The following is a 15,698-nucleotide window of genomic DNA, read 5'->3' on the forward strand; positions in this document are numbered from 1 at the left end:
ATGCCTCTAGTTGTTCCATCAGTTAAATGAAATGACCAAATGTCACCTGTGTCTCGTTTGTTTAACCCCACATTAACTTGCTGTTTTTCTCTTCTGCTTTAGTACTTCTCCCACTTTAACCACTGTTTCCTTTCTAGCTGCACTGTCACCTATGACAACCTAGTTGGCCTGTAACTGCAAAAAATATGAAGTGTAGACATGATATAAGTATACAGAGGATGTCTCTGTGGTCAATAGCTTTTGTATTAATCTTACTGTAATACTGTAAATCTGGAGCGAACCTTCTGCAATGGTGAAATATAATATCTACCCATGTATTATCATACCAGTATTTCTAATATGTAAGAAGTACTGCTCTACAATAGAGTTGTAAAAAGAATTTTTTTTTTTACTGAAAATAAAGTCAAGTAGTACATATTGTTTATCAAATGTTTTATTTGCTTTATAAATGTGACATTTCCAGCTAATTTCCTACAGGTGACATGATGAAGTTGATAGTCTAGTATTTGAAAAACGATTATTACACAGCTAATCACAATCATAAGTGTGCAATGGCAGTATAATGACCTGGAGGGATTTATATCAGAAAGATAAAGATATAACAGTCATGCTTTATTACTCTGATTTAGGTTCATTCATTTCAAGGTGACAGACTCTGCAGAGATCTCAGCTACACCACTAGATTCGTCAATTGTGTCTTCAGATTCTCCAGACAAAGGTTCCTGGGTGGTGTAGGCAGGCCCTGGGGTAGTATGTCTGAAAAACTGCAGAGGACGCTCTGAGGACTGGATGCTCCCTTCTGTACGCTGAATCAAAGTAGGAGTTGGAGTGAATCGGTGGGCTGCTGTTGGCTGAGCTGCAAGAGGCAGGAAGGCAGTAGTGCGGCTGGCAGACCGGAGTCTAGCTAGCAGAGTAGTTGGCACCGGTTGTGAAGGGTTTGGAGGATGCTCTGATGACTGGATGCTCTCCTCTGTACGCTGAGTAATAATGGGAGTGGAAAGCTGGGCTACTGTTGGCTGAGCTGCAGGAGGCACAGGGCGGACTGGAGAAAACCCTGCGGGGGCTAATGGTTGTGGGTATCTGGGACGTGGAGGCGCCATAATCCGTGGGCCTATTGGGCCAGAGAAAAGCTGACCTCAGAAATTTCACAATTTTGGCAGTTCAGGGGTTTAGGCTTTAAACATTACTTTAGGACGCACAGCAGGTTACATTCACTTTTATGTACCTGCTATTTGTCCAAAGCTTTTGGCCTCGCTCCACCTCAACAGGCCCAACTCAGGCACCTTGACCTTGCAGCTGTACAGCCCCGGGGCCCGCCTGACCAGATCACGGCCTTCAGAAGTGGCTGTACCCAGTTGGTTGTTATCCCTGTAGAAATAGTAGTGTATCGGAGGAGCAAAAGCCCGGGTGTTGTACTCGACATGGCAGAGGAGCTTAATCTTATTTAGTCGTTTCAGGTCATTGTCAACAACGATCTCCAAAACAGGCTGTGACAGAACCTCTGAAACAGAGCGACAGAAGAAAAAACATTACTGGAATAGTTATAATACTTCTGAAAAAAATCATTTCTTCACTGTTGTATGAGACAGAAGTAAGTAAGGTGGAGAACAGTAGGAATAATATGACACTTCACCTGGGCCTAAAAACTTGAAACAGCTTGCTCGGCTAGGTCTAAAGTGACAGAAACAAAATCCTCCTACTAGCACCCTTTAAAGCTTACAAATTAATATGCTGTATTTGGTTTCATACAGACAAAAACTGAAGAGCAGTTTGAGGATTTTGCTTGGGGAGAGCCAGCTGTTTCCTCCATGAAACCAGTAAGCTGAATAGTTGCTGGCTGTAGCCTTTTGTCTGCCAATGAGAAGCTGTTGCGTAAACAATAATCTGTGGTTTTACAGGCAGTTTAAAAGTATGTAGGACTATTTCTTGAGTTCCAGAAGTCAAAAATAGCAGCTCTCAGTTAGGATGTAGTCCACAATCACAAACGGTCATTTTTACAATTTAAAATAATATATAATAAGTGAGTTTTGCTTTTTTAAATAATGACATTACCCAAAAATAAATATTTTTTAACATCACCACAACCGAATTCAGAATAGGTGACCCGGTGTATGAGCTCACCTAAGATCTGCACATAATTGGCAACCGAAACCACGGAGTGTGTGCGTCTCCTTATTTCCCACGATGCCCTGCAAGAATACATTCCCTGGTCCTCAAGGGTCAAGTTGGTCAGGTAGAAATGTGACTTGTTGCCATTTTGTCTTATTACTTCAACACCATCTCTGTAGAGAATCATGTTGTTGGCTGGGCGGTCGCCTCGGATGCGACAGGTCATGTTCAAGGTGTCTCCAACAATACCAGGATGAGGTGAGACTTGCAGGATAGCCCACCCTCCTGATAAAAGATCACAAAGAAGAAAGTTGCCTCTAAATAACATTTTACAGCTTGATATTGGCAGTTACAATAATAAAACAGGACAAAGGCAGCTGTTTTAAGTGTTAAAGGAGACTCACGGTTCAAAACTGAGAAAGAAGCTCAGGAAAAGAAAAGAAATAAGTCTGACATGCAAATCAAATGAATTTCCAAGTATACTGCACAGATAAAGAACATCTCACCATCCACATTTATCTCCACAGGTAGACTTCTCACAGTGTGCATGTTCCCCACAACTGTGTCCCTCACTCCTTGGCAGGAAAACTTCCCACTTTGCTGAACTTTAGCATTCCACAAACTAAATTCCCCATCAGACTGTAGGATCTGTTGGCCTCCCCTGAACCAAAGGTACTTCCAGTCAGACCTGCTGTCTTCAGGAATGCTGCATCTCAGCCGGACGCTCTCCCCCGTGAAGATCCTTGAATTGTCCCCTACTATCTCAACCACGGCTCTGAACGACACAGTGGGAACTACAGAGACAAACCATAGTAGGAGAAACAACGAGCTAAAATATAGTTTCTATTAATGTAGTATTGTAAATGCTTACAGAAAGGTAACAGTATGCTCAGAGAAGTGTGTTTAAAAATGAAATATTCAAATTTTGCCACATACCTTCAGGTACCACAAGCTGTGGTAGTATTAAAAGAACTGAAAGACAATAGAAAATCAAGGATAAATGACATTTACTGCAGCTGATATTATTGAAAAACAATTTGAAATTGAGAGCTCGCAAATGAAGAAAACTCACCAAGGAGGGAGGCGACTGTGTCCATGGTGTATGCTCTGTTTAAAAGAAAAAGATACCAAAATGGATGTATTTAACTCTAAAAAAGAGGGAAATGAAAGTGTATTTTTCTGAACTCATCATACAGGACATCCCCTTTTCCAAAAATGCTGTCCCCTCATTCCTGACATTAGTTTATTTTTAATTGTAAGCAGTGTACATACAAGATTTATTTTATAAAAAGAAAAAACAAGAAGCTGAACAAGTATGAGCAGGATTTCTAAGCAAAAGAACATGTTTTTTTCATATGTCAAGTAAATAATAAAAATTGTATATATTTATGTTACAGTAGTACTGATGTGGTCATCTATTTTTCTCTCCCTATTATGGACTGTTTTTAATATTTCTAACTTACATATTTCTGTTGTTTTTCGCCTTAATTTCAACTGAATTTCATAAATGTATCTTATTCCTGGAATTGTCATTCTAAGCAGAGAGAAACAAAGGGGAACTTCAATGACCAACCCTCCTTGACAATACAGCTACAATGTACCAACACCCACTGAAAAAAGCACACAAAGCGCAGAAGGAATAATGGAATTAATCACATTTTTCAGTACAGTAATAGGGCTAAGTAATTGCTTGTTATCAACATATCTGCTAAGATTTGGGGCATATTTATACATTACATAATATAAGAATATACAATAAAGTTGAGAGTTGTACCTCTGATGCACCATTTTGTTTTGGTGTATTTGTAGAATTTTTAAACATAATTAAAGTTCATTAAAGTTCAGTGTAATGACTTAAAAGCTGTAGTTTAACTGTACTGTCTATAATACTTCTCGGTGTAAAGACCATATATAATGGCAGTCTTAGTTTTTCCACTGACTCCTACATTTCTTAATTTTTTATGATGGAATCATTGAAACCCAAGTGACTTAAAATCAGTTATGGATTATGCATTGATTTATTACAGGTCTTCTGGAAATATGACAAAATGTGCTGGGTCAAAAAATTACATACAGCAACTTGAATTATCAGTTTTTGTGATGCAGAAAGTTGTGCTAACCATATGTTAACTTAACTTCTTGTGAGTATTTATGATTGACTACAGCTGATGACTCCTCTAAGCCAATTTAAATAGGGCCCATTTGATACACTCATCAGACTCTGCCACAAATACTATGATGGTAAAGTCTGAAGAGCTCAGCAAAGATCTGAAAAAGCAAATCACTGACTTGAACAAGTCAATTTTAAAGCAGCTACAAATCTCAAGTCATCTGAGCAAACAGTTGTTGGTACATATAGACCGCATGGTGCAGATGCATCACCGCTACGATCAAGAAGAAAACACCAACTATCATCTGCTGCTGAGGGATAATTGGTCAAGAGTCAACCGAGAATCAGTAAAAAGCAGGTCTGACATAAATTAGAAGCTGCTGGAACACAGCTGTCAGTGTCCACAGCCAAGTATTTTTTTTTTACATCAACATGAGCTGAGAGGCTGGAAGCTCTATTTAAGGACACAACACCTTTAGGCTCAGCTGAAGTTGGCTGCTAATCACATGGAAAAGATTTTCTGAAACAAACCGCTGTGTTCAGATGAAAAATCAAAAATGAAGCTTTTTGGCCACAGTGACAAGAAACATGTTTGGAGGAGAGAATGTGAGGCCTTTAACCTGAAGAACACCAAACCTACCATCAAGCATGGTGGTGGTAGTATTATGCTCTGGCTGTTTTGCTGCCGGTGGAACTGGTGTTGAACACAAAGTAAATCTAAGAATGAAAATGGATGATTACCTCCATGATTTTGAGGAAAACCTACAATCATCGGCAAGAAGGTTGGGTCTCAGACATAGTTGGGTGTTCCAACAAGTCAATGACCCCAAACACACAGCGGCAAAGAAATGACTAAATCAGACCAGAATTAGGGTTTTAGAGTGGTCTGACCAAAGTAAACCCATCAAGAAACTCTGGACTGTGCTGAAGACAAAAGTCTGTGTGAGAAAGCCAACAAATTTTGCTCAACTGTACCAATTCTGCCAAGAAGAGGGTCAACGTTCCAACCTAAAAGCTTGTAGACGGTTAACAGAAGCATTCAAGCAAATATGAGCATTGCTGAATGTGTATTTCTGACCCAGGAGTTTTGTCATGTTTCCAGAGGACCTTCAACAAATCTATGAAAGAACCAAACTAAATGATCGTATTTTGTGACAAAGACGCATATGTTTCAGTCATTCCATCGTAGAAAGTTAGGAGTTAGACACTAAAAAGGCATAATATACACGTATGTTTGATGTATGCAAACTTTTGTTTACAACTGTGTCAGGATCAACATGAATCTTATTTTTGGGCCTTTTTTGCTTGTGCACACATTTTTTTTTTTCTGAATATCGATTAGGTTCAAATTTTGATTCATGACCTCATAAAACCTCAAAGTACTTTAAAAATGAACAAACTGTTGAAAGGCCAGTTTCTTTAATTCAATTTTCCCCACTATTGAGTCAACTCTTCTTTTAATCCCTTATTGCAAAATCTCACTCAGTACGGTCATGTGAAACACAATAAACAGGAACAACACAAGCACAACTGCACTTTCTATTTTTATTAATCATCACACACCCATAGATGCAAATATACCAATACTGTCCCAATAAGTTACTTTTAAATAAAAGACAGTATTGAGTTAATTTCTCCCATGTGATATCAGAACAAACCTAAAAGGTAACAAAGATGATGTTTTAAAACACCTGATAAATGGCTTCTGCATACAGTGCAATATGAAGTTATTCAAGCTGTAGTTTAAACTTGCATTAAAAGGCTTTTCTCAAACTAATATTCGACAGCAACTGCACACTGACTACACTGTTGCAAATGTGAACAAAAAGATTCAAGTCTAGCAACATAAGGAAAACGTAGCTCATGGTGAACTGGAAAAGAAGATGTGCCTTTCGTGTTTTTTCAAACATACAATTTTACTGAACATTTCCTTCACTAGAAGACTGCCAACAGACAGCTGTCTAAATCTGTGTGGCAACACTGTTTTCATCAATTATAATGTTAACATTTCATTCTTTCACTCTAAAATCAAACAAAAGTGCTTTAAAATAAATTAAACTGGTCGTGTTGATTCTTCTGCACTAGTAAAGCAAATACAGCCTCGGGAGTGATTTTTATGTTTTGTGTTTACAAGGAAACAGCATCATCTTTGTTTTCTTGTAATCCAACAGCTCTGTCAGAGCAAACAATAATGATGAAAATAATTCGCCTAAAACCGTTCTTTTAGTGGACATGCTGACACCTTCTTGAGACTATTCAATCATTAGAATTCATATAACATGTCTTCAAGCAATGTTAACTACTGTAAATATTACAGGATTAATGTCTCCTATTGCATCCAGAAGAATTGATACCTGCCACTCTATAGAAAAATAAAATCACTTCTGTACATCCAGCTTATGACTGGAATGAGAGGTCTGCCATGGAAACGAGACTACAATACCCGCACGCACAACTGGAGGACTTGTTGATTTATCGACAATAATGGAGCATCTCCATGCAAGACGCACGCACACTTGGCCACATGCACAACCGCCACACACACACACACACACACACACACACACACACACACACACACACACACACACACACACACACACACACACACACACACACACACCCTTTCTCTCTGGCTACTTTCTCTCTAAGACAGGAAATAACACTAAATACAGCACAAATCACAAGAATGGGCTGGAAAGGAAATTAAGTGAGGGGAAGTGGAGTCATTCTCATTTCCCCATTTCTTTTACCTGAAACCATAATTTACTGAAAATTCCTGTTAATTTCCTTGCCGTTACTCGGGCAGTAAATGTTCTTCATGTCAGTCTGAACCTCAGCTGATGAATTTACACCTGAAGACACGACAAAACATGAGGACAAAAACCTTGTCTGAAAAGTTGTGATATACGTCTGAAACTTTTTTTAAAAACCGAGTAATGCATCCTGTACACAGAAATGTAACAGTGATTAAAAAATAAGAAGTACTGAGGTACTGAGGATGACATTGTGGGTGACAAAGTGATGTGTCTGGGAAGAGCTTAGAGTGGAGATATTCTGCTCTGCTGCTGTAGAAGGAGCCAGTTCAGGTGATCTGGGCATCTCACAGGATGCCTTCAGGCGGTTTCCCGGCCTGCCTCACTTGTAGAAAGCAAGAGCATGCTGGATTATCGAAGCTCTATTTTCATATGCACTACTACTGTCTATGTTTTTATCATAAAAAAGCCATCTCAGTAAAGGCTTTTTTGCCAGAGGAGTGACTTGAAATCTTTTTCTTTTTTAAACTTCTGTCTCCCCTATCTAAGAGCACCTTCATTGTACTTGTATATACTTCTTTTCTGCTTATTATTAATTGTAACAGACGTTGCTGCAACAAATCATTGACTTTCCTCTCTGGACAAAATACTTGGAGTGTACTTTCCCTCCAGGACTCCACCTCATGTTGCCTGATGTTACAGAAATAGTTGAACAGTTTGGGAAATATACCTATTTGCTTTCAGGTGGAGAGTGAGATGAGAAGGCCAATACCACCAACACATTTGTCAGGTAAATATAGTACAAAACTGCAGCCAGGACAGTGTCAGCTCAGATTAGCACGAAGACTGGAATCAGGTAAAACAGGTAGCATTGCAACTATGAAGCTCAATAACGTGTCCTTTCCATTCACAAATTAAAACAACAGAAAATGTGGTAACTTGTGAGTTTTTCAAGTGCTGGTAGATCAATTTTGTAACATGTGGACAGCCAAGCTACCAGTCCCCTCCTGTTTTCAAACTTTATGCTAAGCTACGCTAAAAAGCAAATGACTGCAGCTTCATACTATCCTGTACAGACATTAAAGTGGCTTCAATCCTCTCATCTAACTCTCTGTAAAAAAGCAAATAAGTGTAAAAAAATGCCAAACTGTCCCTGGAAGGTTGGATGGAGCAGACATAGTTTCCGTAACAGAGAGCTGCTGTACAAACGTACGAACAGCAAAGTTTAACAGCAGGGACAAGGGAGAGGGTGGAGTAAAGCCTCTAGAGGATTATTGTGGATCTTCATATCAACCAGCAAACACTTGTGGTGTCAGAGGTGGAGGAAGAAGCTCGTTCTCGACGTTATCGGAGTCGATCGCTGATGATGCTGCAGATGTCGTCCCGCTGGCAGTGTTTGCAGGAGGGTTCTGCGTCTCCGGTGGAAAGCTCTCCAGGACGCTCTGCACCTTCTGCTCCACTTCATCCGTCCAGTCAATGAGGTCGCTCTCCAGCTGCCGAGCCTTCTCCATGACTCGCTCCTGTCTTTCCCCGAGTCCAGTTAGCAGGTCCAGCCTTTTGTGGACCTGACTGAGAGCTGTGCTGCCTGGAGAGCAGGAGGAGGCTCCAGAGGCCTGTGGCCAGTGGGGGGAAGCCTGGCCTGACATGTAGAGCTCAAACTCCTCAGTGCTTAGGTTCAGGGACTGGCCATCCAGCTTCTCAATGAAGGCCACAGCACAGCACTGTGGAGAGGGGATTTGGAGGGTCATTAGAAGGAGATCTCTCCTATGAATGTCATCAGTCTGGGACAACTCATTCATCTTTTTATGATTTCATCAGGTGGGTGGAGATAGAAGTGGGGACCCATTCTCATATCATAGATCCACCCATAATAAGGGGTCTAAGGTGTGGTTAACTTTAGCCCTTTCTCAAACATTAAAGACTCCTTTTCATTCAAAAAAAAATCTAAATATGTAATTGCGCTGAACAGAAATGAGGTTCCAGGGCTGAATCAGTGCCAAGAGAAGAGTTTATAAACTTTCTAGACCTTCGCATACAATTAGTGTGATGAACATCATAAATTTATGCTAACAAAAATATGAAAATGAAAGCAGCTGTTAACCACACTTCCAACACTGTCTCCTATTTCCTGGGATCTATTGTGTCTCTCTAAAAAAGGTCCCAACTGCCTTAAGGAACGTTCAGTAGATTCCAAGTAATTTGTGGCTGTAGTTGACTCAATTGTGACGTCATTACGTCAGTTTGTCTTTGCTATCAGAACATAAGAATGAACAGCAATACAGTGAAGGAAGAGGTTTGATAACAAAGCCACAAGATATATTACACAAACGTTAGCAGGCCTTGTGGCTACATTTCATCATATTCTGTTGAAATTGTTAAACTGCTGCAGACATGAATATCAACATGAGCTGGACCGTTACCAAAGCCTGACACCTACTGTCTATATTATGCACTTGTAAATTTACTACTTACACATAATTTAAATCAATGCACTCCAGTACAACAGTCCTGATATAAATTCTCTCTTCATAAAGAAACTACTTTTAGAGAGGTGTTGATTGAGCTTTTTGATTATTGTGGAGGATGTAGTTTATGGTGCTGTTAAACTGTACTTAATTATGCAGAAATATCTCTCTGTTACTAAACCTACCCTCACTGATATAAAGGGGTTTGACAAAGTAATGAAAACATAATATAGCGCATATAATTCACCAGCAACACAACTTGACTGAAAATTTGTTAATTTGTAGACTAAGACAAGAAGGAACACATGCAAGCAAATGTGTACTAAAATCCTCACCAGATTAGTGAAATAGTAACCATCCTCTCCAGTCATGAGTCTGCTGGGGTTGCAGAAACGGGTGATGTACTGGATGTTGGACTGCAGTCGCGGAGGGTTCGCTTTCAGCACAATGTAGATGAGCGTGGGCAGGAAGTCGTCTGCAGATGCAGCCTCTTTCTTGCTGACTTTGATGGCGTTGAAGATGTGCTTGCTGCAGCGAGTAATGCAGGCCAGTTTGTCTTTGGGCACGCGCTTCGAATCCATTTCAATCACATCTGGAATAACGGAAAGACGTATGCAGACAAGAATTCATTGGAAAATCTTATTAGATCTGTATTGCCGAGATAATAAGGACAGGATAAAGCACCGTCATTGTCCTCTCTCATGAAATAACCCAGCACGAGACGAACCTGTGATGGCTTTCACTACACTGTCAGAAACCTCAGGAATCTCCTCATCTACAGGAACACACAGCATCTCAATGGTGACCCAGTGCAAGGCTCTATACAGGGGGGAAAAATACAATCAGGACTTAACCAATGATTCTATGCCTTTATATATATAGACTAATCACATAGTGGTTCTATTGTCTGCACACCTGATCCTCTTCTGAATGGCCAGGTCTTTCTTCTCATCATCTGTGGTTTCAGGACAGAAGACTTCCTTGTAGAGACGAGTCATCATGTACTTCTCTACCTCATCCATAACACTCTCTACGTGATCTGTCGAACCTGAAACAAAAAATAAAGATGTAAATAAGCATGGTATAATGGTGGTGATATTCACTGTTTATAGCTGATACTTTAGTGTGAAGCAGCACCTTTGAACTGGGTCTGGAGTCGTTCTGAGAGGTTCTGGTAGAAGTCCTGCACACACTCTGACAACTCATCAGCACCCATGTCCTGAACAAGGAATGAAAATAAACAGTTTAGCAGAGATATAATTAGATTTCAGCTGTAAATGATGCTAAGGGTATGGAGGCAGATATGAAGAGCACATAGGAGGGACGTAGTGAACATACACGACCATTCAAAAGTTTGGGGTCACTTAGAAATGTCCTTCTTTTTTTTAAAAAAAGGAATTTTTTCGATGATGATAACATTAATCAGAAATACATTCTAGACATTGTTGATATGGCAAATGACTACTATAATTGGAAACGGGTGATTTTTAATGGAATATTTACATAGGAGTACAGAGGAACATTTCCAGCAACCATCACTTCTGTGTTCTAATGCTACATTGTGTTAGCTAATGGTGCTGAAAGGCTCAAAATTCCTGTGCAATTATGCTAGCACATTGTTAGGATCTTGCTCTGGCCCCTGTCTTTCTTCCTCTCTTTCCTCCTTTCTCCCTTGGTTCCTGGTCTGTTTCTGTTTTGATCTGTCACCTCTCCCTCATGTCTCTCTCTCCCTGTCACTCACCCCCCTGCCCTCCCTGCACTCTACCTGCTGATTACTGCTATGAGCGTCAGCTGCAGTAATCAGCTGAACTCAGCTCACCTGTCCACAAGCTCACTTCCTCGTTACTTAAACCCTGCTCTGTCACTCGGTCATCGTCAGACCATAGACGCTGTTCCCCACCAAACCTGCCACCTCTTGATTCTGTTGTGCTCCTGTCAGTTTTTGGACTTTCCCCAGCCTGTCTTGCCCCCTTGGTTTACAGTTTCCCCATAGTGTGAGTACCTCTCTTTAGCTCTGTTGTGTTTAGCTGTTTTGTTTCATTTTCATAGAATTTAGTGTAGTTTAGTTTTTGCTCTGCCTCCCCAGTTCTGTTCTCTGTTTATATAGTAGTTTGTATTCTTGTTTAATAAAACATCTTCAATTATTCACCTATCTGCCAGTCTCCCTTTATCTGTGCCTGGGTTCTCCACAGCCCCCCGTAACACAAATGAATAAAAGTGAGTTTTCACAGAAAACATGAAATTATCTGGGTGACCCCAAACTTTTGAACAGTAGTGTATTTTTGATACTGCTATTGCTATCTGCTTAAACAACAAAAATTTTAAATGTATAAATAGATAATAAATGCAACAACCAAAGGAGCATGTTTGTCCATCATAAATTAAATCAATAATGCGACATCAGCATCTCAGACAAACGCATTTGGGCTTCAAAACACCCATTAAAAGTATTTGACAATGTCAGTCAAAATGTTAAGGCTGCATGTCAAATGAAACTCATTTCATTCAGTGAGTGCAATGTTAGAAAAATAGAATCAGGACAGGCACTAATGGAATATTACTGCTGGTAATGTAGCCTAGACTTGAGTATGAACACAATCTTAAATGAAAACTGAATTGAAACCAAATTAATGGGTTCAGAGGTTGCCCAGACTGGCACAACTAAAAGTAGCCCACCCGCTTATAAACCATGCTCTCAGTGAAGGCTCGACACTGTTTGAAGATGTCCCTGCCAGACTTCAGAGGCTTGAGAAAATCTATGAACTCTCGCGTTGCGTGGTCACTGTCCACAAAGGAATGTCGGCTCGCTGAGGAGCTGGGACTTGGGCTGGACTGCGAGTCAAAAAGAGCAGCATCTGGAAGAAGACACTTAATGTTACTTTAATCAAAAGTTCAGATACTTGGAGCATCTCTGCAGTACCAAGCAGTTTTTTAATACTATGAGCTGCAGTCTCATAGTTTATTTAAGCCAAATTGTGTGTAACTTTGTTTCTTAATGATTTTTCGATGATTCTAGTAATGTTTCCAACATTTTTCACATAAATTAAGGCAGTGAGATACTTTTATTAAAGCAACCTAATGTTGAGTCAAATAAGTGATGGAAAAAATTACACAATTAGCTCTCAGCGTCTCAACAGTAATGAAAACTTTAAACACTATAAAAAAAGACATTGAGTAGCATTTGTAGGAGGTAGCTACATGAGATACTATGTACCTTTTTTTGGTGGTGTTTTACTGGATGGAGTAAAAAACTTTGTGACTGTGTTGACTTTGCTGGACTTTTCCTTAGTTTTTCTTTCTTCAAACTTGCTGAAAGGTGTGATGCTCGGCTGTGATTGGGTCTTCTGATTTCTGCTTGCATACGCTTCCTCTTCCTCTCTCTGCAGCCTGAGAGGAAAAAAACAGTACAACTGTCACAGCGTTCAGACGGACACAAGGCAAGCGGACAAAATGAAGAGGTAAGACAACAAAAGACACAAAAATTGCGTTGAGCAATCACACACACACACAGGACACAAAGAGATGGACAAACCTCTCAGCAAGCGCCCAGTCTTCTTGAATCTGTTTTTGCTTTTCTCGTTGATTTTCCTCTCGCCAGCACTTTGAGCACAGGCCTTGCCAAGCAGTGTTGCCATAAAAACCACATCCTTTCTTGCAAAGCAGCTCTGATTGGTCCAGATGGATTCCTCGCCTCTGGCTCATCATCATTCACCTATTGAGGGAAGACTGCTGGGAGAGGACCAGAAGACAGAGAACCTTAAAAATAGCCACTAAGGAAGATAAACTACACACTGCTGTGTATGTAAAAAAGAAGCCACTATTAGGTGTCCCCTACATTCATGATTGTGACCAACTTTCTACAGCGTTTAAGATGAAATCACAAATTGCTCATCACACCAAGCTTATCTGTCTTAACGCTATAGTTGTATATTTTAACATGATTCAAAATGTTAAATGAAGGCCCTGACTGATCTAATTGGGTGTCTTTTTAGGGGTGCTAAAAACTGACCATCTGCCAATAACTGATCTGCGGTGTCACTCGATTTACATATTATTTGGTTACAAGAAATGTTAGTTTCACACTTGACCAGCTTAGACAGACATAAAGTTATTCTTAGGTTAGTTTCACATTATGCAAAAGTGAAACTTTAATATTTACTGTAACAACACAACTGAGCAAAAATATAGTTGCAGTTTATAATCAGGCCTGAGATTCACTGAAAATAGCCACAACTACATGACTGTTCTGTCTGTATGTGTTTAGCATGTCTTATATCCGTGTCTAGACCACAGTTAACACGACATGCTGATCGGTTTAATATAGATCAAATAAAAATATATCCCATTTGCTACTCTTTAAAACGTAACTCTCACAAATGAAATCACATTATTTCAGTGCATTAATAACATTTGCACTGTATAATGCAGGAGCTGCCATCACTTCTTGGCAAGTTGGAGACTGCATTTTAGAAGATGAACTCGTCCTTTAATGCTATTTCAACCCGGTGAGAACACACGGATCGGTTATAAGATAGAGGACATCAGAGGTGAAATAACGCAGACACATCAGGTCATTTGCTCCCGAAAGAGGACAGTCAGTTTTTTTGACAGAATAAGGACAAATTCTGACAAGACCGAGGGAATATCTGCAGCAGCTATGATCTAAGTTAGCAAAGACAGAGCGCGGAGTCCAAAACATTTCCTCTACAAAGACCTTCCCCACCTCTGACAGATGCTTCCTATCATTTCTAAAATATGGTTATGTTGTTGTAAATCGGTGTTCGTGCTGAAGATCCTTTGTCATCGTCAAGAACGCCTGTTTTAAAAAAGCTAGCCAATGTAGCAAATGTTTACCTAAGCTAATTACACAGCTAGCCTAACGAGCTAACGCAACTCGCTAGATTACCGTTAAAATCATGAATATGCTCGAAGTCGACAGCATGAATTTGGTTTCAACATACACTCTCATTCGGGTCAAAAAGTTATCGGGTAACGTTGTCTTCGCTCCCTCTCCAGTCTGCTGTTGGTGGATGTTTACATTAGCCAAGCAGCTAGCTTCGTCCTACAGCCATTTTGTCTGAGTTACTACTTCTTCGCTGTTTTTTTAAAAAGTAGTTTACACATCACGTCAAATGGTTTATCGCCGTCTGCTGTTACAACACCGTAATACCTTGTTTTATTCCTCAGCTTATTGGGAGTGCAAAGAAATGTCTTGCTAGAAATCATGAAGATGAACATATACAAAACAATCAAAAGCAAATCTTTTAAAATTTTAGATCCCCAGTTTATTTTTGAGCTGTGGCCTTTTTACTGGACTCTTAAGGACATTTAGGGGTATTGAAGCGCCATAAAAACTAAACAAAACAAACAAAAAAAGACAGCGTAACAAACAAACAAAAAACCTGTCAGATAATTAAGAACTGCAATTCAAATCTAGTTTTTGACCTTAACTAGTCCTATGAGAGTAAAATTTGGCTTTAGGTCGTAATGTAGAGATAATAAATAAATAGATGTTAATAGAGGTTAATTTTAATGTATGCATTTAAAATATATGTTTTGCACTTAGAATGAGTTACTAAGATTTCATTTCCTTAATTAAATGTTAATAGATATAATTTACTGTAAAGCAAAAATAGTGTATTATAGTAATTTTATTTATATATCTACTATATATGTAGAAGTGAAGATGCTTTAAGTATTTTTCCGTTGTTCTTTTGCAGTGATTGTCTCTGAGGTCTTTATGGTGGCTTAGCACAAAGGAGAGCCAAAATAAAAACAAATCTACAGCAACTTGTCTTTTCAGTTGCAGTTTTCTGACCTTGCCAAGAGAAACCGATAGAATAATCTTATTACTGACATATTCTTCGGTGTAGCAGCAGTTTCAAAGCAGGATATAACAACCTTAACACATCACAGAGACCCTGTTGGGTCATTTGTCAAGTTCATCATGGCAGATACAGCCATTACCATCTGCCTTGTTTTCAGCAACAGTGATCTTCCCTGCCTACCTACATCCACTTCCCTAACCAGCCCCTTCAGTATTCAAACCACAGCTTCATCATTTGCTTGTATCGACTGCCTTATTTTGTCTTGGCTTAATGATAGACTTTTTATCCCCCGCCTCCACGAAGTGGAAAAGGGGGATATACACACGTGGACAAAATTGTTGGTACCCCTCAGTTAAAGAAGGAAAAACCCACAATTCTCACTGAAATCACTTGAAACTCACATAAGTAACAATAAATAAAAATTTATTGA

The 15,698-nt window shown here is 39.5% G+C and overlaps 2 protein-coding genes across 4 annotated transcripts; both read right to left on the reverse strand.

The window, feature by feature from the left end:
• Positions 1–417: 417 nt before the first annotated feature.
• On the reverse strand, positions 418–5,616 carry LOC110960076 (high affinity immunoglobulin epsilon receptor subunit alpha-like). Of its 2 annotated transcripts, XM_022207150.2 has the most exons (6): positions 3,182–5,616; positions 3,046–3,081; positions 2,616–2,903; positions 2,122–2,394; positions 1,226–1,501; positions 418–1,111 (listed from the first exon to the last, which is right to left on the reverse strand). In XM_022207150.2, the coding sequence occupies exons 1-6, from the start codon at positions 3,204–3,206 to the stop codon at positions 636–638; spliced, it is 1,374 nt and encodes a 457-aa protein (XP_022062842.1). In that variant the 5' UTR covers positions 3,207–5,616; the 3' UTR covers positions 418–635. The 2 variants fall into 2 exon arrangements, with proteins under 2 accessions (XP_022062842.1, XP_051813619.1); XM_051957659.1 differs by having other exon boundaries at positions 970–1,501.
• A 134-nt stretch (positions 5,617–5,750) lies between these two features.
• On the reverse strand, positions 5,751–14,552 carry rabgef1l (RAB guanine nucleotide exchange factor (GEF) 1, like). 2 transcript variants are annotated; one of them, XM_022207146.2, is made up of 9 exons: positions 14,402–14,552; positions 12,973–13,166; positions 12,655–12,827; positions 12,117–12,295; positions 10,578–10,659; positions 10,356–10,488; positions 10,168–10,259; positions 9,776–10,032; positions 5,751–8,696 (listed from the first exon to the last, which is right to left on the reverse strand). In XM_022207146.2, the coding sequence occupies exons 2-9, from the start codon at positions 13,146–13,148 to the stop codon at positions 8,265–8,267; spliced, it is 1,524 nt and encodes a 507-aa protein (XP_022062838.1). In that variant the 5' UTR covers positions 13,149–13,166; positions 14,402–14,552; the 3' UTR covers positions 5,751–8,264. The 2 variants fall into 2 exon arrangements, with proteins under 2 accessions (XP_022062838.1, XP_022062839.1); XM_022207147.2 differs by having other exon boundaries at positions 12,973–13,169.
• Positions 14,553–15,698: the final 1,146 nt, after the last annotated feature.

Source organism: Acanthochromis polyacanthus, chromosome 13 (assembly GCF_021347895.1).
Source record: "Acanthochromis polyacanthus isolate Apoly-LR-REF ecotype Palm Island chromosome 13, KAUST_Apoly_ChrSc, whole genome shotgun sequence".
Classification (NCBI taxonomy): domain Eukaryota; kingdom Metazoa; phylum Chordata; class Actinopteri; family Pomacentridae; genus Acanthochromis; species Acanthochromis polyacanthus.